The 27676-nt window shown below is 39.2% G+C and overlaps 1 protein-coding gene across 1 annotated transcript; it reads left to right on the plus strand.

Annotated features, from left to right (window-relative positions):
- The first annotated feature begins 392 nt into the window (after positions 1-392).
- Positions 393-27180, plus strand: rab2a (RAB2A, member RAS oncogene family). Its single transcript, XM_028020639.1, has 8 exons — positions 393-641; positions 7822-7893; positions 8807-8874; positions 11713-11795; positions 13554-13646; positions 14453-14564; positions 19655-19723; positions 24548-27180. The coding sequence occupies exons 1-8, from the start codon at positions 596-598 to the stop codon at positions 24641-24643; spliced, it is 639 nt and encodes a 212-aa protein (XP_027876440.1). The 5' UTR covers positions 393-595; the 3' UTR covers positions 24644-27180.
- Positions 27181-27676: the final 496 nt, after the last annotated feature.

Consider the following 27676-nt stretch of genomic DNA (forward strand, 5'->3'; position numbering starts at 1 on the left):
TAAGCTCGAGTATTCTCTCTTATATTCACATTCATATAAAATGTTTTGTACATGAACTGAGTGGCTCTCAAAATACAACAGACACGTTTGTGACACAAGCGAAAATATTATTTAGAGAGGAAAAAAAGGCATTAAAACGATTTTCTCTTGACTTAGTTACCATAGCAACCCGTAAATGGTGCCAAATAAGCTTCACAAATCTGTTTTACAAATCTGTTTACTATTTTATAACAACAGTTAAAGTTTACTTTAGACAATAATACAAAATTCAGAATGCTGGTGTATACATTTAAGCAGAATAAGAAGAGATGAATCGTTGAATGTTGTCTGATTCTTGAATGTCAACTTTTGTACGACGCATCGAAACACATCGTGACGTTTCCGAGGATACCATGAACATATCATTTTGTAGCGTGGCGAGGGCGGACCGTGTGACGTTGAGCCGAGGCTCTGGCTGTTTATTGTTCCTTCCTGAGCACCGATACAGAAAAAAAAAAACAGGCTAACAAGCTATCAGCCTCTCTTTTCTCACGGCTCTCGCTCGGTTTCACGAAGGTGTAACGGTTCAGACAACTGACTGCCACAACCAGGGGCAATGGCGTATGCGTATCTCTTCAAATACATCATCATCGGGGACACGGGTAAGCTGCAGTTAGCACTCAGTTAGCACCTAGCTACCAGTTAGCGATGTGTTTCCGCAGTGTTGGATAGTCCAATGACGTGGTAAAAGCAGAGACCCAAGGGGTGGGATGACAGCTCTAATTCTCTCTTATTAACATACCAGAACGTATCAGAAACACACTGACAGTGATAGATAAGTGAACACATGCTTTCCCCGTCACCACCGTACCGTTGTGGTTGTTCACGCCGGCAGATGTTTGGCCTTTTGTCCGTTTGCGTCGAGGGTGGGGGTGTTAGCATACCCGCTAACTGCTTAGCTTTTAGTAAATGTTCAGCACCAGCTGTCACGACAGCAAATTGTCATCATATTGCTTCTCAAAACAGACGAGAAAAGAACTGTGGTGTATATTTTTGTTCTATATTTACCACCGGTAACAGTTAAAATTAGCATTGGCACATAGGCCTAAAGCTAAAGCCACTGAAATGGCGTATAGACACTTCTAGTTTTTGATCACATTTATGTTCTTGATTTTAGCTTCTCTTTTCTCATTAAGAGATGGTTGTGCTTTGCGAGGCTGTTGAAGTTGTGTTTCATCCTAATTGGTTACCCCGTAATTATGAAGACAATCCTATCATCTGTTTAGTAATGGTGGGGGCTGTTGAGTTAGCTGCGCAAGTGCATTTTTAAATGTTGCAGCACCTTAAAGATGAAACGGTGTTGGGAAAACTGACTGGTCTGATAGCAGCTTCAAAGTACGATTTACTTTAGACAGCTCAGCATGTACTTTTTCACTGCAGCATCAAATTAAAGTAATAAAATTTAACAACACTGAAATAAGTTATAAACATGTTAAGGGCCCTACTGTAATTTCATCCAGTTAGATGACTGGTGATGGACACCATGTTTACTTGAAGATTATTGCAAAACAGCATCGTGCTGTGCTGGCTCTTGTCATTTCTAGTAATAAATGCTTCAGTGAGTTGTTGCCAAGGTCCCAGCTTAACTATGTGTTTGTCAGACCAAGATATATTTTCGCTGCTGAGTTTTATCTCCAGAAACAGGTTTTCTTTTATGAAAAGAGCAATTTATCGAAATAAAAAAAGCCCCAAATTCTTTTTCTTTCTGTTTTTAGTGTTCAGTATACTCTTTTTGACAGCGTTTCTTGAGAGCCAAGTTTACATTTTTAACCAGCTAACAGCCCATTATAGTTTTCTGCGATTGAGAGAGTCAGAACTGTCTAATAATAATAGTTTTATGCCCCACGCATGTGGTGTTTTATTGGTTTTATTAGTAAACACTTATTTAAAAAAATAAACCATATCCCAACACGAAACAATGTTGAATATCTAAATAGGTTACCGTGAGATTCTCACAGTACGATAGCCCTGGTTTAAAAATGTCATGACGTTAACGGATAAAGCTAAAACAAAAATGGATAATATGAGCTGCATGTCAAAGAAAAGAAAAAGAACAAAAAGTATTCTTGCAACAGCTGAAATCATTTAACATTGATTAGTAGAGTTGCAAGTAACACTTTTATTTTAAATTTGGACACATAGACTTCAAAAGTATAGAAAACCACAAAAGGTAAGGCTCTAAACTCTTTGAATGTTAAACTCTTTGAAATCTTGCTCTTTATGGAGTAATACAAATATGGCATGCTAATATTATCAGATTAAATAGTTTAAATATCTGCCCTGCTTGTAAATTTGCAAATGACTGTTTAATACATATGCCAGTGGTCAAATGGCTTTGTGTATTCTTAAAAAGTGATCTAATCTCCTAACTCGAATATTTTGATTTCTCTAGAAATATACTCAGCTGTAGCAGTTAGTTTTACATCGTAATATTTATATTTTGCATGATTTTGTCTTGCCATTTTACAAATGAGTTAAGATTCACATCTTAACACTCTCTGTTTTACCCATCGTCTCCACAGAGATTAGAGGTGTGCGAGTGGGGTGTTTCTGTCTGTGAGCTCTTTTCAGGAGTTGATGGAGAAAAAAATCACTTTATGTGCTAAATTTAAATTATCACTGAAATACAGAAAGTCACTAAAGTCTCCAGTCACTCCTTCGGCATTTACAGTCTCACCTTAACCGGCCTCACATCAGTGAGGCAGACTGTGTGTCATATGTTGTCCAACAGGATCAGTTAGAAATGCTGACCAAATTCCATCAGTTCACTCATCCAGTTATTTCTGATATGCAGCCGTCGTTAGGAGAATGAGCAAGACTCACTGCCAATCAGACTTCTTTTTTTAAAACACAGGAAGTAACTTCCTCAGACCTTTTCTAAAATGTGAAATCTGTTAATCAGCACTCAGCCAGGAAGGAGCATCATTTTGCCCTGGGTTTCTGGTGCATACAGGCATTTAGCAAACTTACTTATAGCACATTTTTTCTCCTTGCCATTCTTGTTTGGTAGCTAACATCAAACAAGCTACATGAGGAGAAATACCGTTCCTTGTGTATCACACACAAGTTAGGCCTCTATCCAGCGTGGCCGAGAGACTTTGCTCTGTTACATAAGGCAGCAACGAGGACATCCAGAAGTAAATAATTATAGATTGAGCTCTTATAGAGAAAAAACAGGCATTCTGTTCCAAGTGGGATGGCTGTGGGTTTTCAGGCCAGGCTTTCCAGAGATGTTATTGGCATAAAGATCCTTACTTCAGTAACAATTATAGATCCTTCAGTTTCCACATCCCGACTGTCGGGGTCTTTACGCAGCCAAAAATACCCCCGCCCCCCCACCCCAAGAAACAACAACAAATAAATAATAAATGGAACGTAAAACAGCTTCTTTGGACCAGAATTGGGCAGCAACAGGTGGGGGAGGGATGGTGCTACATTATTCTATGCTGAGAAAACTCGAAATCCCACGCTTTCTCTGGCGTCTGATCACAAGGATTTTTTTATGCATCTCCAACACTTTAATTTCTACCATTGTATGTTTTAAATTTGACTTTACAAAAATTCCCCACCATTCACTCACTAAGTATTTTGATAATTAGTACGTTCTTACTGTTTTACAGGTTTCCTTCGGATTTATTTCTGGTTATGACCCCCAGATTTTTTACAATGGAAACTCTCCTTGCCATCACCCTAATCTTTGCCTTTCTTCACAGATTCCTCATCAAATTCAATTCGGGACTCTAATCGTGCCATTTAGTTTGTAAAATTAAGATTACATTAAACCACAATGATTTTGAGCCTAACTGTACATGTGGCTAAGATTATTTTGTTATAATATAACTCTACTTTCCTAGATAAGAATGTGCAGAACTACTCATAGCCAATCTTTTGCTGAAACTGTTTTCATAAGAAAATATCAGCTAAACTAAATAATGTATAAACTAGAAGGAGATACATCTAAGCAGGGGAAACATTCCTATGAGACTTCTAATATTGTACAGGACTATTTTTAAGCTCCGTTTAGCAAGATGTCATTTTCCAAAGGGAAGTAGCTCACTTTCAAGAAGTGGAATTTTAAGCGAGTCATCCCTGTGGTTCACAGCTGTCATGTGATTTGACTTGCACTGCGGACTCTAATGGGCCAGCCTGTAAATCAGGAGGAATTTAGAATAATTTAATCTGAGAATACAACAGTTGAGAATAAATCTCTCGTTAAAAACTAGAATCAGACCCCGGAAATCTCCCGAGTTGTTTTGTTTTAAGAAAAGATTTGGTGTTTCAAAGGTGTTGAAGGGCGTCTTTGGTTTATGCTCAAGACTGAGGATGGGTTATATGGACTGACACCATGCTGGACTCCTCAGCAGGGATTGGGATGCAGTCTGCTGACCTTGCTAAGCTTCAGGTTACTTAGCAGAGCAGCAGCGGCGCATAGGTCGGTTGAAAACTGACACATCCAGGTAAATGCATGCACTTTTGATACACCTTTTCATTTAATAGGAAACCAAAGTTTGTTGTTTTTATCTGTCAACTGTGGGACCTCATCAAATATGGTGTATTCTGTAAATGGGACCAAATTAATTTAAAATTCCTCCTGTTGTTGTCAGACTGCAGCTCAGTTAGTTGATCTAAAATACGCCCAAATAATACTCCTATTAATCACCCGGCTTCTTTCATTTCCTTTTGTGTATGACATCAGTCAGCCACTGCTGAACTTTGTGTTTAACACTAATTAGCCTTCTAACATTCATATTGGATGGCACTGAAATGTTACACCTGCTGGATATAAGCATTTTATTTCAACTGAAAACTCTAGTGTCTGCAGTGTAACTTCTTCTAAATGGGGCATCTTTTATTTAAGTTATAAATGTATCATCATAAACGTCTCAGTTTGTGAATACCCACAAACAAAGCACTCGTGTCTAAATTTTACTCTATGCATTTGGACAGCTTGTAAGGATATTGGTCATAAAGAACTAGTTGCTATGACTACAGTTACAGTTCGTTTCAGAAACTGGAAAATCATATTAGCGGTGTCCCTGAGTGAAGAATGAATTTGTGCTTTACTTCAGTTTGCCACATACATGCTATGTGATATTTTATCATAGGTTGATGGAGACTCTTAACCCCAGATTCTCTTCAGGATCTTTTTCACTACTCCAGTTCCAGCGCTTTACTAAGAAACAGTTCTTTGTGTTTCCATTGCCCAAACTTTGGTCTACGCACTAAAAAAACCCCAGTCTACACACTAAAAAAACCCCAGTCTTATCCCACCACCAGTTTGCTCCTAGACCAGAGGAAATAACCTGTTCTCTTCAGGAGCTGGGGGCGGGCTCATGGGAAGAACAGCCAATCAAAACATTGTGAACTCCATGTTGAAAACTCCTTAGATTAGTTTTGCTTTTGATCAGCCCCACTTGAAAAAGGAAAAAATCAGATCAGATGTCAGTTCTTCTACAATAATGAAATGCTGGATTAGCATCAGAAAATAACAGGCTCATTTTCAAAATTACCCGCTTGCAGCAGATTATTTCCTCATGAAGAGTTATTTCAAACTCAGTCCTTTCTATTGATCTTTTATTTATCCTCAGATTTGAACAAATCTTGCTTTTGAAGTTGTTTAGCTACGATTTCCCAGCTGTTTTGGTGGACTAACTTGCTTTAACACACAAAGTGTTCTCCTGACATTTTGTGGACATGTTCCCTGAAAACCACAAGAACATTCTGGCGGTTTTAAAAAAAATCTTTGCCTACCATGATACCAGGCCATGTCTTGTCGTTCTTATTGGGTGTGTTAAACAAATCCTCCCTCGCCTGCTCCTGACATACCTCCTACAGGTCCAGTTGTAATAGTACTTATTTTAAGCTAAAACCTCCTTCAGAAGACTACAGTAAAGAACCAGCATATAATTTCCAAAGTGCTCCCTCCTGTTTGTCTGTATTTTCTCAGATTTTTCTTGTTTGTGTGGGTACAGTTAAAAGTATCTTCACGGTAAGCTGTGATGAGGTGTCATTACCACAGCTTGGTACCGGATGAAAGTGCTTTTATAGCAACATTACCTAGTTCCCCACTAATTGCTACTATGATTGTGACCACTTTCACCATTGTAGCCTGACAGGCTTTGATTGCAGGCTGCTGTAGACAGTTTGCCCTTACTTTCTGTAGCCTAGGCATCAAAGTTATTGCTGCCTGGCCAGAAAGGGAAAGTTGAATGGCGCTGGGATAATTTCATAAGCATTGTGGATGGTGGCAACATGGTAAGACGTTGCACAATTTAGAATAAAGTTCTCTGTTGCCATAATTCTAGCATTACTAGAAGAGAGTGCAAATAGCCACAGACCTCCCGTATAAGTGTGATAGAGCTGATGATGGTATGATTATTATACTTTTACCAAAGCCTCCTCATTTAGATCCTTCTGTCCGTTCGTTGTCATCACCCTGTCCCTGCCTAGCAACGCCACTGCCTGGCAGCGTAGATCCTTGGAAACCACAGAGGAGGTGCATCATGTTGCTTTGTCACCTTCTTGTGTGTCTCTCTTTTTCAATCTCATTAGCACTTCATCCACACCTTTTTTGGTGTCTTTTCACTTTGGCACTTTTTAATTTAGATAGTGCTTGTTTTCTAGAAGAGCTGTGTAGTATATTGAATTGTAGCAGTGAACCCAAAATGCGATATAGCATTCGTAAGCCTTTCTCAGATGCTGATATTTTGAATATTGGGAGTTGTGTATTAAATTTCTGTATGCTAATAGTATAATTGCACAGTTGAATTGATTTTATTATTCTTTTGAGCCCATCCATGAATCATAGTGTCTAAGATGTATATACCTTGGGAAAAGTGGTGGAAAAATGGTGATGCAACTAGTGAGAAAAGTGAGAACAAAAGTGGGTCAGTTCAGTTCAGTACACTGAAGTCCACTTTCTGAACTTGGAATTTGGTTCACTCTCAAATTTCTCATTATCTGTTTTACCTTTTTTTCCTTCTCCTCCTCATTTTTGTCCTTCCACTTAATTTTCTATTATTTAAATGCTAGGCTACACCACTCTGAACAGCCCACCTGTTCATCAGTTTGTTGTCTTACCCGCGAGGGGTGTCAGCATTGATACTGTGTAAACTTGATGTTTTATGAATGGGTATATAGGCCAAAACATAACAATTTTTTATTAAAACTTGGGTTGAAAATGTGAAATAAATAAACTTTTAAACTTACACACAGCATATCAGCTATCAAGATGTTGTGTGTACGGAAATGTCTTCAGAGTAACTACTTTTTAGTTGTTTGGGATGTTGTATAAGAAAAAAATACTGTCTTCTGTCAAAGCGACTGACCAGGATCAGAATGTGTTCAAAGACCTTAGTTTGCAACTTCTGTTTAACATCTGTAACGCTGCAGTTTACCATATTGAATAAATGACCTGACATGGGCATTTATTGATAGTTTTTTTACTCTGTCTTTCAAGTATTTAAGCAACATTCGGAGCTGAAATCATGAGTAGCAAAGTGTTAATCACTGCAGATTGATTAGTGCCTTTTCAACCAGGGGAAAAAACAGTGGTATCACATGTAGGATGTAACCAGCTGACCACTCAACTTACAAACAGTTAACAGTAGCAGGGAGCTGCATAACCTCCCTGCTGAGTTCATCTGAACTTTGTTCTCATGTTAAATATGCATGGATTTTATTTGTAAGCCTATATTTAAGTCACCCACAAACACTGATGTGCTCAGTCTTGTTGAAATGCTTTCTTTTGATGTACGTCTTTCCCCTTTTTTCTTTTGGTAGGTGTGGGAAAGTCATGTCTATTACTACAGTTCACAGACAAGCGGTTTCAGCCGGTTCACGACCTCACCATTGGTAAGAAAAGACATGAGTATATCCATTTAAGTCTTGTGATGAAATATTAAACACTAATTAAACACTAATTACACACACAAACACAGGCACTTTGCCAGAAATAACATTTTGTACTACACTAAAAAAAAATTATTATTTATCCTTCACACTGTAAAACTTACAATTACTTTTTCAAATTTAATATTTACATTTAAAATTCTAAGATCCCAAACATAATTTTGAATATTAAATTTAAAACTCAAACAACTTATTTGATTTGTACCTGTGTTATTAAGCAAATAGTCTTTAGAGAATTTCCTACTTTGAAAACATCTGTATGCATATCTGTTTGAGAAATTGTTGATGAAACCTATTTCTTGTCAACTCATTGCTGATCCCAGTTGTATCTGCATTATAAAGCATGCTTCAGTGCTTCACATTGTGCGTCTCAGAAGCACCACACCTTTGACACGTAAGCCCGGGAACCACGGCTCATTTTTCATAAAGAGTCTGCCCCTCCAATGCAAATAGATTTTCGTATGATCAGTCCAGAGCTGGGTCGGTCCCACTATTTATTTATTTAGCATGAATTGGGCGTGGCATTAAAAGGACAACGTTTGAATGAAAGCCGATCAAACCATTCTGAATAAAGAGGCTTTACTTTGTCTGGCATCTGAAGAAAAGTATTTAGATATCAGATATACATGCAGAAAAAAATTTTTTTTTAGAGTTCTTTGTGTCAGAATTTGTTTTTTTCTGTCTTCTCCGTTTGTTCCATATGATAACTCTCTTTTTAGTCTTTCTGTGTTGATCATGTATAAACCTTTTAAATAATTTATAAATGCATGCAGTTGATTAATTAATCAGAAGGTTTTAAACAAGTCTTTATCAAAGCGTGCTCAGTTCTTATTCCTCTGTGTTTTTATCCGTTTAGGTGTGGAGTTCGGCGCAAGGATGATCACTATAGATGGCAAACAGATCAAATTGCAAATCTGGGATACGGTAAATAATCTATTGACTGCGGTTCCATTTCCTCTTACTGTTGCTTCACATAAAGGCTGCTTTAAAGCCTTTATTTAGATATAATAATATGCTGCAAGGCTGCTTTAAAAATCTCTTAAATTAGGTGTTAAATATGACAGTAACGTCTTCCTTCAGGCTTCTATTTATAGATAAATATATATTTTATAACTTTTGAACAGTAAGGAATTGTATGTAGTATAGTTACGTCTAGGTGACATTGTCTGGCTCTGAAGCTATGAGTTTCTTTGTAAATTGTTTTTTGTATCTTCCTCCATTATCGTAAATAGCAGTTAGCATAGCTAGCATTATGAAAAACTCCATAGTAATGTGTATTTCTATAAAATTTAGATTCACAGTTTAATTCTGCAATTTCCAGCAGACTGTCAACATTTCCACCTTCAGCATATCTCTTTATAGAAAGAGACTGAGTGAAACAAAGGGCCAGATGGAGAAGCTTTGCTAAACTCCATTAAAATGTTTATAATCTACTGAAGGTTTAGCTCTACCTTGAAGTCCAAATCAACTGCAGACATACCATAGCAAATACAATTTCAATACAATTTTAAATGGCTTCTTACATCTCTGGGCTTCATCTGACTTCAGTTTAAACACCTTTTGAAACTGTTTAGCTTTGGGCCTTTTTTCCACACATGTTGCAGTGACCTGTTTGGAATTTAGTAGAGTCAAGTCACCAGCTGACCTCAGAAAATGTTGCTTTAATATTTTTGGTTGAATATATAATGTATAATGCTGGTGGTTTTCGCTTTCTGTTTTGTTGTTGGTCCTGAATCCAGTTTAAAGCCACATAACTTTGGTTGGCAACTTTCAAAGATGACAAAGTCCTGCCATTTACTGTGTTTGTTACTGTGCCCTGCTAGCTAAAACCTCCAGAAAGCTCATGTGTCCAGTGGTCACACATGCTGCGGTCATTCTGAATCTTTTTGACAGTTTATACATTTTTTCTTGATTTTCTCTTGATAACTCAAGACTCAAACTGCTTTCCCCGAGATTTACAAGATAGAAGAGAAATAAGATTCAGAATATGGTGTTAAGCCATAACATGCTAACACATTGTACGAGTTAAGGCTTTTAGCTACAAAATGCTCTTTAATTTGATGTTTTTACATAAGAGGAAGAAGGGTTGGATAGTTCTGATTTAAAACACCATTCTGAATATTAATATTACTCTTTAGGATAACGGTGTGTGCTAAGGGCTGTTGTGATTTTTCTCTTTAGGATAACGGTGTGTGCTAAGGGCTGCTGTGATTTTCCCTTTTAGTTGTCACCCCCTCACCCATTCATGGGAAAAATGTTAACTGTGAAGGAGCTAAGGGGTTAATGTCTTCCTGAATGCTGTAAGCACCTCTTTAAAGCTTCCTGAGTTGTTCTGAACCAAGCCATGTAGGGGCAGTGTATCATAAAAAATACAAAGAAAAGTGTCGTAAAAAGAAAGTGCTTTTTTACATGCAGTAAAACAGTCGACCAGCAGGTGGAGTTAGAACTCCATTTTTAAAAAAAAATCAACAGTGACGGGACCAGAGCAAAAAGGCCTGCAATGTATCTGTCCCAGCTCCTCTGGTGTCTCAGTCCTGCACGTTTGGTTCTTGCTAGACAACGACTGCTGTTCACCTGGCCGTCCAGGTACGGAGCAGTGAAAGCCGAACTGAAACCTGGCCAGGCTCGCCTTCTGCAATCATGCACCGTCACCAGAATGCGAACACAGAAGCCATTTGGATCATTGTGTGGGCTGCACTTGCCATATGAATAAGTGTGTGTGTTTCTGCACAAAGGCCTGTTGGCCAGATGGCAGACACACACAGTGTGTCTCTTACACTCTTATTTATCATTTATTCACTAATGGCATCACAGGCTGGTCGACTGCCCTCTGATTAACTTATCGACTCCTCATCAACCAACTAGTTTGACGTTTTGTTCGAAAGCCGAGTATTTTCATTGCTTTCTTGCTAGCTGGTTAGGTGACCGACTCTAAATCCCTCCCCCCCTCAACCTCCCTCTGTTTCTGGGAGACAAAACTAGCTGCCTGGTGCTCTGACTTGCTGAATGATTCATTGACTTGGTGTTGCTGCCTGTGTGTCTGTCTGGCTTTTCAGATGAGGTCAGAGCAGAGCAGGACTCGCAGCTGCTGGGATAGAGTGCTGTTTTGTTTTCCTCCGTGGCCCGGACGAACACAGACAACATTGTTAATGTACAACTGAACGGAGCCAAAGAATGAATAGACTTTGGAATGGGGGGGTGGGTGGATAGCTAGTAAGAATGCTGGATAATGACAAGAGGGATGGAAAGAGGGAAGATTCATAGAAGTGATGAGGGACTGCAGGAAGACAAAGGAAAGGTGAAACAATGAGGGGGGAATAATGGAAGAGGAAGTGAAAGTACAAGGTGACTCTGAGCAGGATGGGCTGTCAAGAATGACATGATGGCTACACGTCTGATCCGAAACTCTTCAGCGCTGCAGCCTATGCTATGTGACCTCCTTTGTTTAGCATAAATTGAGAAACTGGAAGGTCCTACATGCTCGCAGAGAGAAAGTAGTGACTCTGTGACGGGTGTATGGAGAGTGAAAGACAGATCTCCATTGTATCCAGTTACAGGCTCCGCTCTGTCTTCCTCAGTGCCTGAAAACCTGGAGCTGGACTTTACGCAGGGAGTTCCAAATGAATTTCGCTATTAAGTTAAATGTGATTAATCAGACGCGTTTTCAGCCCAGACAACAAAGCAGAGCATAAGCAGATGTGGATATTTTCAGCGTTTCATATTTTCTATCTGTTTAGCTAACATGTTTGTATGTGTGTGCAGGCCGGTCAGGAGTCGTTCCGGTCCATCACCAGGTCTTACTACAGAGGAGCAGCCGGAGCACTGCTAGTCTATGACATCACAAGGTAACCCAGCCAATCATGCACAATTAGGATGCATTCAGGAACACTGAAAAGGCTTGTTCTTCTATCTTTCAGCACAAGACCTATATACTGAAAGTCAGCTTTAAATAATAGCCTTTTCTGTGATGCATGAAAAAGGAATGATATGCATGTTCAGATAAGCTTACACTAGTCTGCATCTCAGTAGTAAAAGAAAAAAAACTTGACTGCAAGTGTGGCAACACAGACACCTTTCTTCCTTCCTGAAATCTCTTCTTTTTTTTTTCTCTTGTACAACCTTCTACTTGTACTCAATTTGTTATACCATCGAGTTCTCTCCACCCTGCTGCTATTGCAAACATGTCTGAACTGGCTGCTACTGCTCAACTTTATGTTTAGTGAACATCTACAGCACCTTATCTAAATGCATGAAATGAGTCATACGACTTTCTGTTGAGCAATGTTATGATCCTAACCTCTTGTTTTTGCTGCCACTTTATCCTGTCGGCAACGTGGGCTTTTGCCATTAGTTTGAGATAAACCAGTTTTGCATTTGAAGTGAAAAACATGATTAAAGCTGGATAAAAATGTTGTCTTTTTTAATAATGGAGGACATAAATTTGATGGCCTGTTGTTCATTTGTTGTTCAAATGTATTGAAAAAACATTTCCATCATTTGCATTTAGAGTTTCAAATAAAATTTTAGTTGAAACTCTAAATGCAAATGATGGAAATGTTTTTTTCAATATAAATAAACAGAATTTTACTCCTTTTTCTGCCTTTCCTTAGAAAGGGAAAAGGAAATTAATATTCCTTTGGAATATTAATGGTTCATTTAAGAGTCAACCTGGACTTTATTTCTTGGATATAATCTTTATTTAGTTTAATTAAACTTTTTTTTTTTTTTTTATGTTTACCCAATTCCTGAAAAATGCCATCTTAAGCCATTTCACAAGGCATACAGGTATAGTTCGGGTCAGTCTAAATTTAGTCCAGATCAATCCAAAACATATAATCAGTTTTTTTTATAGATTCATGTAGCTAAATATCATATGCAAAGTAAAAGGAGGAAATAACATAATTTCACTCGTTAAAACTGTGCCCCCTGGACATCCTATTTATGAAAAGGACAAGGTAAAGAATGCAGCCCTGAGGAACATTAGATGACAATCTGCAGTTCAGTCTAACGCCACCAGAACAGGTTGGTTCTCTGAATCCGCTGGTAAATCCACATTCTTAGGAATTTTTCAAAGAACGTTTAATTTTCAAGTGATGCTTGAATAATCTTCGCTACACATCAAGCTCTTGTCTTTAATTTCCTGTTTTTTGTTTGCACCGTGCAGAACATGTAAAAGCCTTCAAATAGGAAGGAACAACTGCTGATGCATGTTCTGGTGCAATGCAATAATGGTCTAATGCAATAAACTTCCTGCATAACTGTTTGCATATGCCTGCTATCAAAAACACCAAAGCAGTAGTTTCTCAGGGGAACCCGATCTCAAATTAGACAGAAGACAGTTTAAATGTTTCTATTGAAACCATCAGAAGACGACAAGCTGAGCCTTTTCTTTCTCTTAAATGTTTCAAGCAATAAAAGAGGAAGTGATACATCACCTAACAGTTTTCAAGAGAAAGTGATATCTGTCACTTCTTAAATTGGGGTCTGTGTGAATGTGTGTGTGTATATATATATATATATATAACAGCAAATTATCGGTATGTTACGTTTCCAGTTTCACAGTGCAGTCAGAGAAAAACTAAAAATCTGTGCTTGCTCAACAGAAGGGACACCTTCAACCACTTGACGACCTGGTTAGAGGACGCCCGCCAACATTCCAACTCCAATATGGTCATCATGCTCATTGGCAACAAAAGGTAGAGTTATTCCTTTCTTCCACAGTGAAGGGTACATACTGGCCTACTTAAAGCTGGACCATCAGCAATGTGTGGCAGCGATCACCAATGTTTGAAAATATTCTATTGTGAAAAGGAATGCCTTCATATTCTTTTGGTGCTCTCCTCTTACAGGTGTGTCTAGACTAAAATGTGCACAGTAAGAAAGTTTGGCATTCAATTGTATTTTTTCTATATGTTTTTCTCTCTCTGTACGCAAGTATTTGTAATTTAACACCATGTGAGGTAAAGTTAAAATCAAGCGAGCTGCCAGGCAAATTTGAATGTGAAATTTCACTTTTGCTCGAGACATAAGCTGGTAATAATGGCAGTTGCTGACTTTTCTGGAGGTTTCATGATGCTCTAAGTGGAAAATATAGATTATTTTCATCATTAAACTTACATAGCGATATCAGTCAGCTAAAAACAAAGCACACAACTGTAAGAAAGTTGTTTTAAATCAAAAGTCTGGGAGCACTTTATCAGCACCACTTTATTGTAAAGAAATGTCCAGATTTTTCTTAGAGCAGATAAATACAAATGCACACCACACCTTTAAGATTTTTATTCATAAAACAAAAAAAAATCTCATTTGCCATCCACTTCACAACATGCACTGCTTTGTAAGTAAATTGCGCTCCTTGTGGTTGCAGCGTGACAAAATTTTGAGAACTTCTAGGCGATTGAGTAATTTGTTCATTGTAGACATTTTAGATGTAAATAGAGCTAAAAAGATGTTTTTGATATTTTAGGATGATTTTACCTGAAATCGTTGTTTGTTTTTTCAGCGATCTTGAGTCGAGGAGAGAGGTGAAAAAAGAGGAAGGTGAATCTTTCGCCAGAGAACACGGCCTCATATTTATGGAGACCTCAGCCAAGACTGCCTCTAATGTAGAGGAGGTAATTACACACGCTCACTAGCAATTGATGATGGCCGCTGTAATGACTGGATTAAGGTTACCAGCTTACCTGAACCTGAGTTCGGAACGGCTTTAAACACCACCTGTCATCATGAAATATATGCCGCTCCATACAGGTCAACGCTAATGCCAAACAGCCCTTTTCCCTGCAGACAAATAAATCTCAGGCCACACCACAATTTCACAGCCATTATCTGTTCTTTCACAGTTGTTGGTGCTGCCTGTTGACATCTGTAGCTGGAATTAGAGCTCTGTTTGTCTGCAGCAGAGAGCACTTATTGAAGGATTTCTCTGAAGACTTGGAGTAAATCTGTAAAAATGGCTCAGATTTTTTTTTATATTTTAAATCAGGCAGTCATCAAACCCTCTTGTGGTTCTTTTGGTTGGGGATGGAAAATTGTTGGCGAGACATTAACTACTGGGTATTGGCACATTAAAGGCTATGTTTTCTGAGACATCTAATCGAATCAAATTACCCATTGTTTTAGTTTTGGCATATATTCTCATTTTAAGATGCTTAACAGGACGTTTGAGACCATATTTGAAAAAAGTAGCATGGTCCCGGACGTAGGCTGTTTTGACTGTGCCCTGTGGTTGTGCTTCTCATACGTAAATGTACGACCAGGTCACCGAAATAAGGCAAATCAGAAATCCCTAAATGCTCCTTTAACCAACTGGATGAAAACATCTTCTCTCCACTGAACTATAAAAACAATTTGGAGCAAATAATAACTCGTCAAAATCATTTTAATATACAGGTTTTGATTATGGACTCAGATACTTTATTTTCAGATTCCAATTTGGATTTTGATGATCATTTATCCCTATTTATGTATTAAAGCATACCACATCTCCATCTCCAATTTGTACTACACTGTAAAGTGTACCAAAGTACAGTATTTTGACTGAGTTATAGACAAAAATAGAAGTCGCTATTAGTTTCCCTGTGTTTAATAAACAGGGGGGGAAAAGATTTTGATCTCCCAACCACTGATCAAGGTGAAATTGGCAGATCATATCTCTGGCTGATTGATTGGTGCATCGCTACCTCAAATAAGTGTGATTAAAAAAAAGTTTTAGATGCGATGATTCATTGCATTTAATGTCCTGTCCTTTTTAGGGTTAACCTGTCATTTGATCGTTGCACATTTAGTCGATGTCCATGTTTTAGAGCTGCAGCAGGGTGGGTGACAGAGATGGAGCCTAACCCTGCATGGATCACGTTAACGTTTTGAACTGCAGTTAGCACGCTGAATGCATGGCTCCGCCCTGCATACAGACACACCCCTAGTGTTGTTGCAGTGAATGCGAGGCCTGCTCCTCTGGGACCCCCTTCTCACTTATCCAGTCACATAACTAATCCCATCCTACACAGCACAGCATGCCACCCAGAGGCACATCACACACACACCCGCACACACACACACTCTTTCTCTGTGTTTTTAGATTTTTTAACCTCGTCCCTCTCCAACCTTCTCTTGACCAGTCTATATCATACAAACGCTCACACCCACAACGCTGTTGAGCTGCGCTCTTCTGGGGTTAAGATTTGGGGGGAGGGGTATAAGTGTGTGTGTGTGGTATGATTAATTTGTCTCATTAGTGTCCTCTGAATCCTCCTGATGCCTCTCCTCTCCTCCCTTCCCTTCATCTCTCCTCGCTCCATCCCTTCTCATCCCTCGACGTCCATCATTTGCTCTTTACCTCTCATACTTCACCTCCCCCTTCACACTCGTCATCGCTTTTTTTTTTTTTTTTTGCCATCCCCCTCTCCTGTCTCCACCCCTCCTCCGGCGCGGCTTCCGTCCTTTCCTCATTTATGTCTTCCTGCCCTCTTCCATTCATTTCTTTCTTCTTCCTTCCTTCCCCCATCATCTCTCCTCCTATTTTCCAGCAGTATATCAACCAGTTAAAGTTCATACATATTCATAACTTCCACCCCACCTTTCCTCAGCGACACCCAGCAGCCAATCAGTGTGCAGAGTTTGTCGTCAGGGTCTGTGGGTGGACACTGGGGTCTTTAGAGACAGACAGAGAGATCCTGCTAGCATGCTTTCATCGTCTCATCTCTCTGCCCTCTCCTAAATCCTTCATAAAGATCCTCTCACCAACCACTGCTCACTTCCCCTCTTGCTCTTCATTTCTCTCTTCTCCTGTGCTTTCCCGTTATTTCTTCTGTAGAGTATTTTCTTATTAGTTCTTAGTTTAACCCTCGTCTCACCTCGTCATCATTCCCCAATAGAGAGATATGAAGGAACAAGAGGTGTAGTGATGTGAGGAGAGAAGGAAGGAGTGCAGGAGGGAGCAGGACATCATAGAGTATAGAGAGCACCCTTGGGCTCAGTCTATTTTTGACAGGTGCCAGAGAGGAATTCAGAACACATTTTTTGTTTCTCAGCACAGTTTTTTTTTTGCATGTTACATATGTGCTGAGTGAAACAGTCTGCAAGCCTCATAGTGTGGAATAGCAGCTGAAGTCGCTCAGATAGTTTATCCCAGTTATTGCTCTCCAGTTGAAATCCCCCAATCGTAACTCATAAGATACTTCCCCTGGAGACAGAAGCATCGATACCTGTAGTCATAGGGCAGTCGCTCTGGGATCTTTAATTCCACTTTATTGAATCAACTTTGATCCTCTGAATTGTTTGTAACGGCGTGTGTGGGTGTGTGTGTGGAGAAGAAAGATGGATTCTGTGCTAATCCATGCTTGAATTTTACTCCTGATCTACACAAACGTCCGACTGTATTCTCTAACAAGATCCTCCTTCATAATACCTACACTTCTAAGAACGTTGGAGGCGCTTGAATAGCATCCGTTAAGAAATGCTATACTTTAAAACTGAATTGATGTCTTGTGCTGGTAAAATCTGAACAAACATCCTTTATAAGCAGAAGACAAAACAGACAAGTGTTTAAAAAGTCCCTGTCTTCTGATTAGCTGTATTCTGTCTCCTGTGAGAACACATTTTACACAACGTAACTGTTTATTCTTGGCAGAAGTCCAGCTAGATTTGACATATGAAAGATTTGTATCTTTTAATACATATCTCCAAAGCTAATCTGTTCACTGCTACATATTTGTGGGACATATACAATTATTCCTTGACAACTCTGCATGTAAACCGCACACATCTACCACTGCTATGAAATTGCCTCAACTGGTAATTATTATTAATACTAGCATTATGTAATCTCCTGCCATACTATTCATATTCTCTGTCTATACTCATGAAGATTTACTCACCTCTGCATGCTGTGTGCTTGAAGTGGCTATAGCTGACATCAGTCCAACCTGCGTTTTGAATAATCCAGCTAATCATTTGACCACATGGAGGCACAGCCTTCCTCCTCAGGTTGTCATGGTTAAGTATGGAAAGTAAAAACATAGGAGGAGACACTGATGCCTTAGGAAAAAGTACCATTATCCTTCCAGGCGCAGTAAAAGACGATAAAACCTTTCGTCCCAATACACCCACACTATGCAAAATGGTGACACATATAAAGCTACAGACATACTTTATAGACATGACAGCATGTGTCTTCATGCTCAGAGCCACCAAAAGACTTTCAAAGATGGTGAAGTAAAATAATTCCTTGATGATCTGCTTGGTTTTGCAGACTTTAAAGTTTGTTTGTTTTTGTTTTTAATGTAGTGTACTTGCTCAACAAGATTCTTTTCTAGCATGCCTTGTAAAAGACTTGCATCCACATTAAGGACAAATTAGCCTATTTCAATAATGGGGACTAATTGGAGTCTATTAAACCAACTAGATGTAATTGCAGTAGTTGTTGGTGTTTTATGACTCCAGATTAATTTGCCTCCTTTGCTAATTCTTCTGTTTCCATGTATTTAAACCTTTACAGATGTTTTTTTTAATTATTATTTATTTTCTAGGTTTGTGATTCTAAATAGTAATTTTTTACTCTATTTGTGATTATGACACACGATAGATTATGACCCCTGTTCAAACCAAAAACCTCAGAGTGACACCCCACTTGTAAATGACACTTATCGGATTCGTAAAACTAAATTTTCTTTTTTACGGCAGGCTATCAACCAATTAAAGGTTAGTTTAACATTTTAATTGTATAACGGGGTGCAGCACATCTCCAAGGGGAACACAGATTGAGGCAGGATCAGTAGAAAATGTCCGGTGACTGGGGCTGTTTACCTGGAATTGACCAGAGCTAGAAGGCTACAAAACAGCGGAAGTGGGAAATGACCAGCATCTGTTTCTACTTACCTTCGGTCTTCTTACGAAGCTAGCAGAACCATTTGTTGTTTCACTGCACACTCACCACGATTGTTTTATCTCTTTTTTGAATAGGTGCTAGAAAAGTTGTGAATCTGTCCTTTATTAAAATCACATTTTTCCCATTTGAGTTTCTTAAGACTACATTTTACTGGATTTTAGAAGGCTGCGGGATTTCAGTTTTTTTGTTGTTGTTGTTTTATCCAAAACGTTTTCCCACTCTTCTCGTTTTTGAAGTTATTATCTGGGGAAAACAATGCCAGTCATTTTGTGGCCTTACAAAAAGTTTTCTGTAATCTGATGAGTGCAAATGAAAAGGCTCAGAGCACACACACACACACACGCACGCACATGCACAAACATCAACAACACATGCATGTGCTCTCACAACACCGGTTGGGGTTTATTATTGTCTGCAGGGTGTGTTTTTCCACATGCAGAGCTCTTGAATGTTCCGCAGCTAACCAGGAAGTCTGCATTACTTTACGGACAGTTGCCACACCCGGATGAAATGTTCAGCAAAGCAGTTTACACATTCCGTTGTAAAAGGGTGGTTTTACTGTAAAAAAAAAAAAAAACAGTTTTGGGAGTCAATAAGGAGATTTCTAACAAGGCTATTGGAAGCCTGGTAGAAATCAGAAGTCAAGAGTGGTGAAATTAACACCCTTGCCAGATACTGAAACGCCCACCAAATAATTTTGTAAGGCAACCATGTTTAAAAAGAAAATTCCCAAAGAGCTGTGCGGGCTTATTTCTACGCGCAAATATGAATCAAATCTCTCCGCTTCATCTGTCTCGCTTCCTGTCTCCGTCTCAGGCTTTCATCAACACAGCCAAGGAGATCTATGAGAAGATCCAGGAGGGCGTGTTTGATATCAACAACGAGGTAAAGCACACTAAAACCCCTCTGTTTTTCTGTCTTTTTTTTAAGCTTCTGGGTTCTTGTCCTCTTTTTTTCAGGGCCTTTCTTCCTCTCTTTTCCAGTCTTTGTTCTGTTCCCTTTTTCGCTTGAGCGTGGATTTCCAGCTGTGTGTGTGGTTTGCCACGCTCCCTCTAGCCTCCAAAAAAAAAAACAAAAGAGGTGGAAAGGGGGGGAAGAAAACCCTCTCCTTCCTTTGACTCCAGCCAAGCAAAACTCCCTGTGTTCCTCCTTTCCTCTGCTCTATTTTCCACTTCCACTCTTCACTCCTTAGTCTCTCCCTCTCTCTTCCTTTTTCTCTCTCTTTTTCGCTCTCTTGGCATATTGCCAGCTCATAAATTCCTCACGTCCCACAAGGTCTCGGTCATTCAGCAAGAAAACAAACACTCACTCAGCCAGTCAGCCTGTAAGCTGCCTGTCAGCCCAGTCACTGTCAGCCAAATTTCTATCTATGGAACAGCAAAGGAAGCAGAAAAGTTTAGTTGTGCAGCCAGTCATTGAGCTGAAATGTTAATCCGATTACTTCCACATGAAGATGGTCGGACCAAGAGCAAACTGCGAGTTGGACAAATTAAGGGTGTGCAATATATGTCCGACTTGCGTCTGCTTACATCCAATAATTAATGCCCCACTATGGAACGAAAGTGCTGACGATAGCAGGACCCCTTGATCAGAAAGGAGGTCATATAGACAACCCACTCTCACCTCAACTGAGAGCGCAGTTAATTTTTTTTAATTCGTCTTTTGACTGTGAGAAAGCAGTTGTTCAGGAACACACACGCACACATATACATATATATATGTGCTTTGCTGCTAAGCCTAATCTCCCCACTTCCTCATTCTTTCCATTCTTTCAGCCGTGGCCTGTTATCGTTATGTTGTTTTCAGTTTTCAGGCATTAAAGATGTCTGCTTACAGCCTTTTGTAGACGTCGGCGTTAAAAGCAGAACATCTGCGGTTGTTTCTAAAACAGAACTTCCTAAAAGCGCTAATGTATAGACCCGGCCTTTTCCCCTTATGTTACATCACTGTAAAGCATTGTTGCATGCTACCCGTACTGTCTCTGCTTTTGCACACCCCTTCAGCAAAGAGTGGACGACTGACTCACGTCGCGCCACTTCTTTCATCGCCGTTGCCTTAAATCTTTTCTGGTTGTTGTCAGGTATTTATAAAGAAGGAAAGAATTCACCGCCATACTCCCTTCAGTCCTTTTTGAATCACTGCATGATTTATTAAAATTTTCACATAAGTGGTTACACTCTTGGTTTGATAATTAGTCATCAAGATGGCAATCTCTGCAACCTGTTAAGTACACAGTATAGTTTCTGTCCCTATGTTATCTGGTTACATAAGTCATGATGGCGCTCGTGCGCATATGGACCCAGAACGTAAATACAGACTTTACTTGATTGTAGAGAGAGAACTTAAAACCCGGTTCCTATGTCTAAAAAATGATGGAATCATTTTCCATGTCTGCATAATTTTGTGTAAAAAAAATTATATGAGTCATAAATACTCATTTAAAAATAGAGAGAAGGCCCCTTTCACTACTCTTTTGATTTCTGGTCAACTTTATATCTGAGTTTAGACTTCACTTAGGGTTCTTATAGTGAGGATGATTAAGGGCCGGTCAAATGCCAAACAATGCTCTGAAAGAGCCTTTTTTTTTCACTAAAGGAATTGCCACAATAGAGATTTAGCTGCTGAAAATTGTCTGTAATCTTCATTTTTTTCACTACTGGTGCTGAATTAATCTAAATCTATTATCTCTTTCTAAATGCAAAAAGTTAAATAACAGATATTTTTGCATTACAATCTCCATTGTTATGGTCACTGGTCGGTTTGAAAATAATTTTCCAACTACTTCTGGAATTTATTGTAGAAATCAAACAACAAACCTCAAAATGTCATACCTTTTTCTTTTTCTCGATTTCACAATGTTTCCATTGGCTGCCTCTCCAAAACCTCTAGAGGTTTTCGTAGTTTATGGTTTTTCTTATGAGCTTTAATGTTACGTTGGGAATCTCAAACAGCAACTAAAAATTTGAAGTCATGTACTTTTTTATTTACTCTGATCAATAACTGTAGTACAAACACTGACTACATGTTTGATTGTGAGACACTTTGTGGTAGCTCTGGATCGTAATCCTTAAACTTCAACAACTCCACAGCATCAGGCTAGAAATAAAACAAAACATAAAATTGTATTGAATATTCAGATTATAATATTGATTGCCACCCCTAAGCTTAAGCTTTAGCATCCAAGCCTCTCTTTTTTTTTTTTACCAGAGGTGAGCTTTAGACTATAAAAATCTTATAATCACTCCCATCTTTGACCTCTTCTAGAGCTCCACCACCTGCTGTCTTGCTGAGTCTTTACAATCACATGATTTATGTTACGACAGCGTCATCTGCATAGATTTGACACTGAACGTCTGTACAGCTTTTAGGCAGATCGTTGATATACCAATGCAACATCAGTGGCCCCAAATTGGAACCTTGTGGTACACCCATTTTACAGCTTTGAAAACTACTGTCTTTAGGCCTTCCAGTCTGCAACAGCCAACACATGCTAGCTATCGTTGGTAATAAATAGACCCGTGTGAATGTATTGACTGCTTCCACATGTGTCTCGGACTGTATTCGGCCCCTCAGCCAGCGAATGCAGGTGTTGGGCAGAGAGTGCTGGGGTGAGCCACTCGGTGTTTTTGTTATTAGTAACAGTCAGACGGAGGCCGGCCGGCCAAACCACATCAGCTGACTGAGCTCCGAGAGAGAGAAAGGGAAGCCCCACCAGAAATGTTGGCAGCCGCTACGAGAAAACACACACATGGCCTTAGCTCAATAAATGTGATTTAAAGGCATACAGTGTTTCCCAGAGGCTCCACTGCTACCGAGTGTAGGAGGAGAGTTGCACTGGGAGGGAGAGATAAATATATACAGACGGAGAGAGCAAGCGAGGCTACAGCCACACAGGGGGAGAGAGAGAGAGAGCTGATGAAACGCAGAGGGAAAGTGAGCACTACAGCTCAGAGAGATGAAAGTGTCTCCCTACCACCCACCTGCCTGCCTCCTTCTCAGTTACTCCTCTTTTATTTGTGCTGTTCTTTTTTATCCTGTTGTCCTTGAGTGCTGCTGCTGGTGTTTCCTCTGCCTTTGTGCAGCGCAGCAGCACCTGTTGCTCCCTCTATGATGTGATCTAATAGAAAGCCCCGCAGGCCCTGTGTGCCGTTAATCTCACCTTGAAAGCCATATCAAGCGGTTATTCAAACGTCTTTCGATTTTAGTTGGTGAATGTGATTGCACGTTTATGTCTGTGCTTTCAATTAGCATATTCCCTCGTCATGGTTAACGCATTGTGAGATTGCTTCTTTTTTCTTTCTTATTTTTTTCTAAGTTGCCAGTGAAGTTATGAAATGGTAGAGAGTAAATGCAATGGGAGCTCTTATATAAGCTCAGCTTCTGCCCAAATAAGACTAAACTTTATTTGAAATCTAGTGTTTCTGGAACTATTTAACTTAACTCTGTGTGCCTCGTAAGACTTACAATTATTTTAGTAATTTATTAATCGGATTTAAAAAAATGGCACTTTCTAAAAAATTTTCAATTAACAGCTTGAGCCTTTTTTATGCAATATTAGAAATACATTAAAAGAAGCAAATAAACAAATCAATTCCTTTTCTAATTAAAAAAATTAACGTTTTATTGCTTAAACTGCTATACAATGTCATTCCTTTACTACTGAGCTAAATCTACACCACTTCAGGAGTTTGGCTAAAACATTTAGACAAAAGTGCAAAATGTATATTTTTATATGTAAATATTTTCTACAGTTTTGTCTTGATTACTGGTTTCTTTTTTCCACCAAATGAGCTTTTTCATGTATATCTTCCAGTTAATGATGAGTCGATTCCTAAATTAGTTGACTATTATTTCAATAATTAATTAATCACAATTAATACTATTAATTGTTTGAGCCTTAATGTGCTGTATGGGTGTGTTTTTGAATAAATAAATGTGGGTGACTCAATCTGATTCTGCACCATTTTCAAGACGCTCGAATCCCATCGACCATAGATTAACACACATCGTTGAATTAGTGAGAAAAGGTTGAATTTGACGCGTGCTTGACCTAAAGTTGCCAATCTTCCTTTTCACCCAGGTTTAAGATAACCTGCAGCTAATTTAAACTTGTCCAGATTATTTGACACTCAGATGAGTAGAACAAGATCCATCTGGATTTCTATTTAGAGCCAGTCCATTCGTATTAAACCGCTACATTTTTAGTTATTGGTTTCACATCCTGTATTGTTTTAAAAAATACCTGTACTGTTTTATTATTGAACCACTACTTGTGTTTTTTTTTACTTTCGAGATTTGACAGAAAGTAATTTGCATAAAAGAAAGGTAATACAGCAGTCATTGTGAAATGTTATGTAGGGATCCTTTCCTTCAGCTTGGAAAGGGAATCTGGTCAAAGTTAATGGGAACATGAATGGAGCTGAATACAGAACAGCGCTCGAAGAAAACATGGCAGAGGCTGCAGAAGACTTGAGCTCTGGTGGGAGGTTCAACCTTCAGTGGGAAACGGCTTAATAAGCTTACATGAAAGTTTTAAAGCATATTTATTTCTTCAAATTACTTTTTTTTTTCCATCAAAGTTCCACCTCAAATCAGATTGAGAAAATGTCTTCTACGTCACAAATATTCCTCACTTCCTTATTTTATCAAGGAACTGTTTATACAAGTTTTAATTTTTTATTTTCCCCCTATGTTTTTCTCTCCACACAGGCTAATGGTATTAAGATCGGACCCCAGCATCCCACCACCAACTCCCCACTGTCCACTAGCCAGGGAGGCCAACATGCCGGAGGCGGCTGCTGCTGAAGTCCCACAACACACCGCCTCCTCCAGCCCTAGCCCTTCTTCTTCCTCCTCCTCCTCCTCGCCCTCTCCAACCCTCCGTCGCGTTTCTACAGAACTGTCCAGGCCCACTAACAGTTTAACTTCTCTCTCTCTACCGCTTCATCCATCCATGTGTGCATCCTGAGTGTCTTAAGCATCCTTGTATGAAGACAGAGTCGGCTTCACCTGCAGATTTACACATTTATTTCAGACGTTTTCTACTTTATTTTGGATGGATACAAACGATTTTAAGCATTCGAGTAAAAACACAAACCTAAGGCAGCCATTTAATTCATACATTTCCTCTCGATTCACGTGGATGTTGGTATATTGAAACTGAAACTGACGAAGAGCTGCCATTGGCTGCGGTGAGCTGACCTTGTTAGAACTGAGCAGTCAGGAAAAAGAAAAGCAAAAAAAAAAAACAGGCACCATGTTGTGTCTATATAGACAACCTTAAGCATTTTTAAAGGCAAGACATGATGGCAGGACATGTTTCTGCATGCTGAGTCAGATTTCATGCTGTGCCTGTGAGTGTAGGGACAGCACAAATATTCCAGGATGTTAGTTTGTGATGTGTGGGAGGCGTTCAAGTCGCTCTGTATTATTTGTATAAAAAAAAGAGAGAAAAAGAAAGATGCAAATCATGTCATTTTTGTCCATGCTTTCCCCTCATTATCTTTGTCATGTTACTTTGTAGTCCTGCAGTCTTTGTGTCCTCTTTGTCAGCTCACACATGGTTTTTCTTTTTTTTTTTTTGTATTTCATAAACACTAAAAAAAAAACTTGTTGAAAAAGTGTTTTAAAACGCCTGGGTAGAGAATAATAGACCAAACTGTTGAGTGCGAACATCGATCCTTTTGGAACAGCAGAAGAGTCGAGCGGGAAAGTTTAAAAAAGGAAACAAACGTTAAGGGTAGTCGAGCGATGGATGCCATTATGAAGTCGAGACAAAAAAGAAAAACGAATGGAAAAATAAATAGACTTTTTTTTTTATATGTATTTATCGGGCGCATTTCTGTGTATATATGGCTCTTTAGGTTTCTGTAGCTGAGTTGGCTGTTGCAGATGAAGCGTGGCATGTTGTTGTGGTCTAGTTAAAAGTCTTAGCCAGGATCGTGGAAAGACGCTTCTCAGGGCCTTCAAAACAGCTTTTTACCATTTCAAACTATTCTCATTTAAACCCAAAGGAGCTCAGCCGCCCTGGTGCATTAGGGTTGGAAGTGCCCTTTCTTTTTAAATGACAAGTATGAATGATAACAGGCTGTTAACAGGACCAAGCAAAGGTATTCTGAGTCCCTCGTGGGGGGACTTTGACTCGGTCTGAAAATGTCAAGAGCATCTCCCTTATAAGCGAGCTAAGATTTCCACCCTGAATTAGCTGCCAGATGTGTAACGTGTGCTGCTTAGAGCTTGATCGATGACTGCTGCAGTGTTTTTTTTTGTTTTGTTTTGTTTTTTTCATGCTTTAAAATCGAAAATGTAATCAGCCCCGTTTTCTGCTTCTACGGCCACTCGTTGATGCTCCATTCCCCCCTTTTTACGTTCTTGCACTTTTTTCTTTCACAGACTGTGCAGTACCTACTTTTAATGCCAAAATATTGTGTTTACTTGTGTTTTATCAATATTAAAGTGGGCTGGTGCAAGACATCTCCTCTGCCCCTCCGTAGTCTGACCTGAAATCAGCTGTCTGCCTTAACGTCGACACTCCCTCCTCCTTCCCCCCCCCGAGAGACCTGGACAGCTGCGAAAATGAGCGACCCTTTATCTGCAGTAAGGCATTTCACCACTAACGAGTTAGCTGGCGCTGCGCATAGACGCACACGTTGGGAGATTGATCTAGAAAGAGGCCTGGTTTTAAATTTTTTTGTGTGTGTGTATGAATTGGGGCATTTGAAACAAATCTTTCCTTTCTTATCCCCTCCAAGCGCGCACACATGTACACAGGCTGCATACAGTATATGTATGCATGCGTAGATGAAGTATACATATTTTCCTGTCTATCTAACCGAGCTGTGTAGTTTTTTTGTTTTGTTTTGTTTTTTTTGTCTTCTCTCTCCAAGCTAACCGTGTAACTTTTCGGTTTCACATCAGTGCGAGTGAGTCCGTTTTCCTTGGCAGTGTGCTCCTCTCTAATATTAGTTTATTTTTGAAATTCTTTGGTATATTCAAATGGTTATTAATCTTATTCTGATGCTGATTATCCTTTGTAAACCGACATGTAGTGTGCGCGCGTGAGTGTACGTGTGAACCCACCGTGGTTACAGGAGGAGGATCAAGCCAAACCTGATGTATCTATCTACCCACCTACTTATCTATCTATGGATTGATCTATCTTATGTATGTGGTCCTCCTTTCTCTCTCTCTCTCTCTCTCTCGGTCTTACCTCTTCTTCCTCCTTCCCCTCAAAGTTATTTGCTGTGTTTGTTCTTTGGAAAAAATAAAACCTAAAAAAAAGAAAAAATGAAAATGCTATCACAATAAACTATAATAAAACATTCTAAACTCTAAACATGTCATTTTGATGGTTTTGTGAATTTTTTTTTTTTTTAAAATAAAAGCCTGTAGTTGTGCTTTCTGAATCCCCCTCCCCTCTGTCCATTAAGCTGCAAGCTTTCCACATGGTTTCTGGCTGATTTAGTCATTAAAATGTGGAGGAAATGACTTGTGCACTCTCGGAAATGTGCTGTTTGACCTTCAGCCGTCATGGAGGATGTATTCCCCGATGAGGGTCGGTCAGAGTGAGAGACTGCTTAATGAATGAAACATTTTCAGACATGTATGTTGCCCGGAAATGCTTCCTCGATCTGTGAGAATGCCCTTTTGTTTGCGACACGTTTACAGCGTCGCCAGTTCAGTTCAGGTTTAGTGTGAACCTTCATGACTCACGCAGATCTTGTCAGACTTTTATACCAATCATGGGGATGAATATCATTAATATGGGGTTTAAATCGATGATTTTGACTGGTTCTTTTTCTTGGGTGGGGCGATTATACAACATATCAGTTGAGAGAT

This window comes from Xiphophorus couchianus, chromosome 6 (assembly GCF_001444195.1).
Source record: "Xiphophorus couchianus chromosome 6, X_couchianus-1.0, whole genome shotgun sequence".
NCBI lineage: Eukaryota > Metazoa > Chordata > Actinopteri > Cyprinodontiformes > Poeciliidae > Xiphophorus > Xiphophorus couchianus.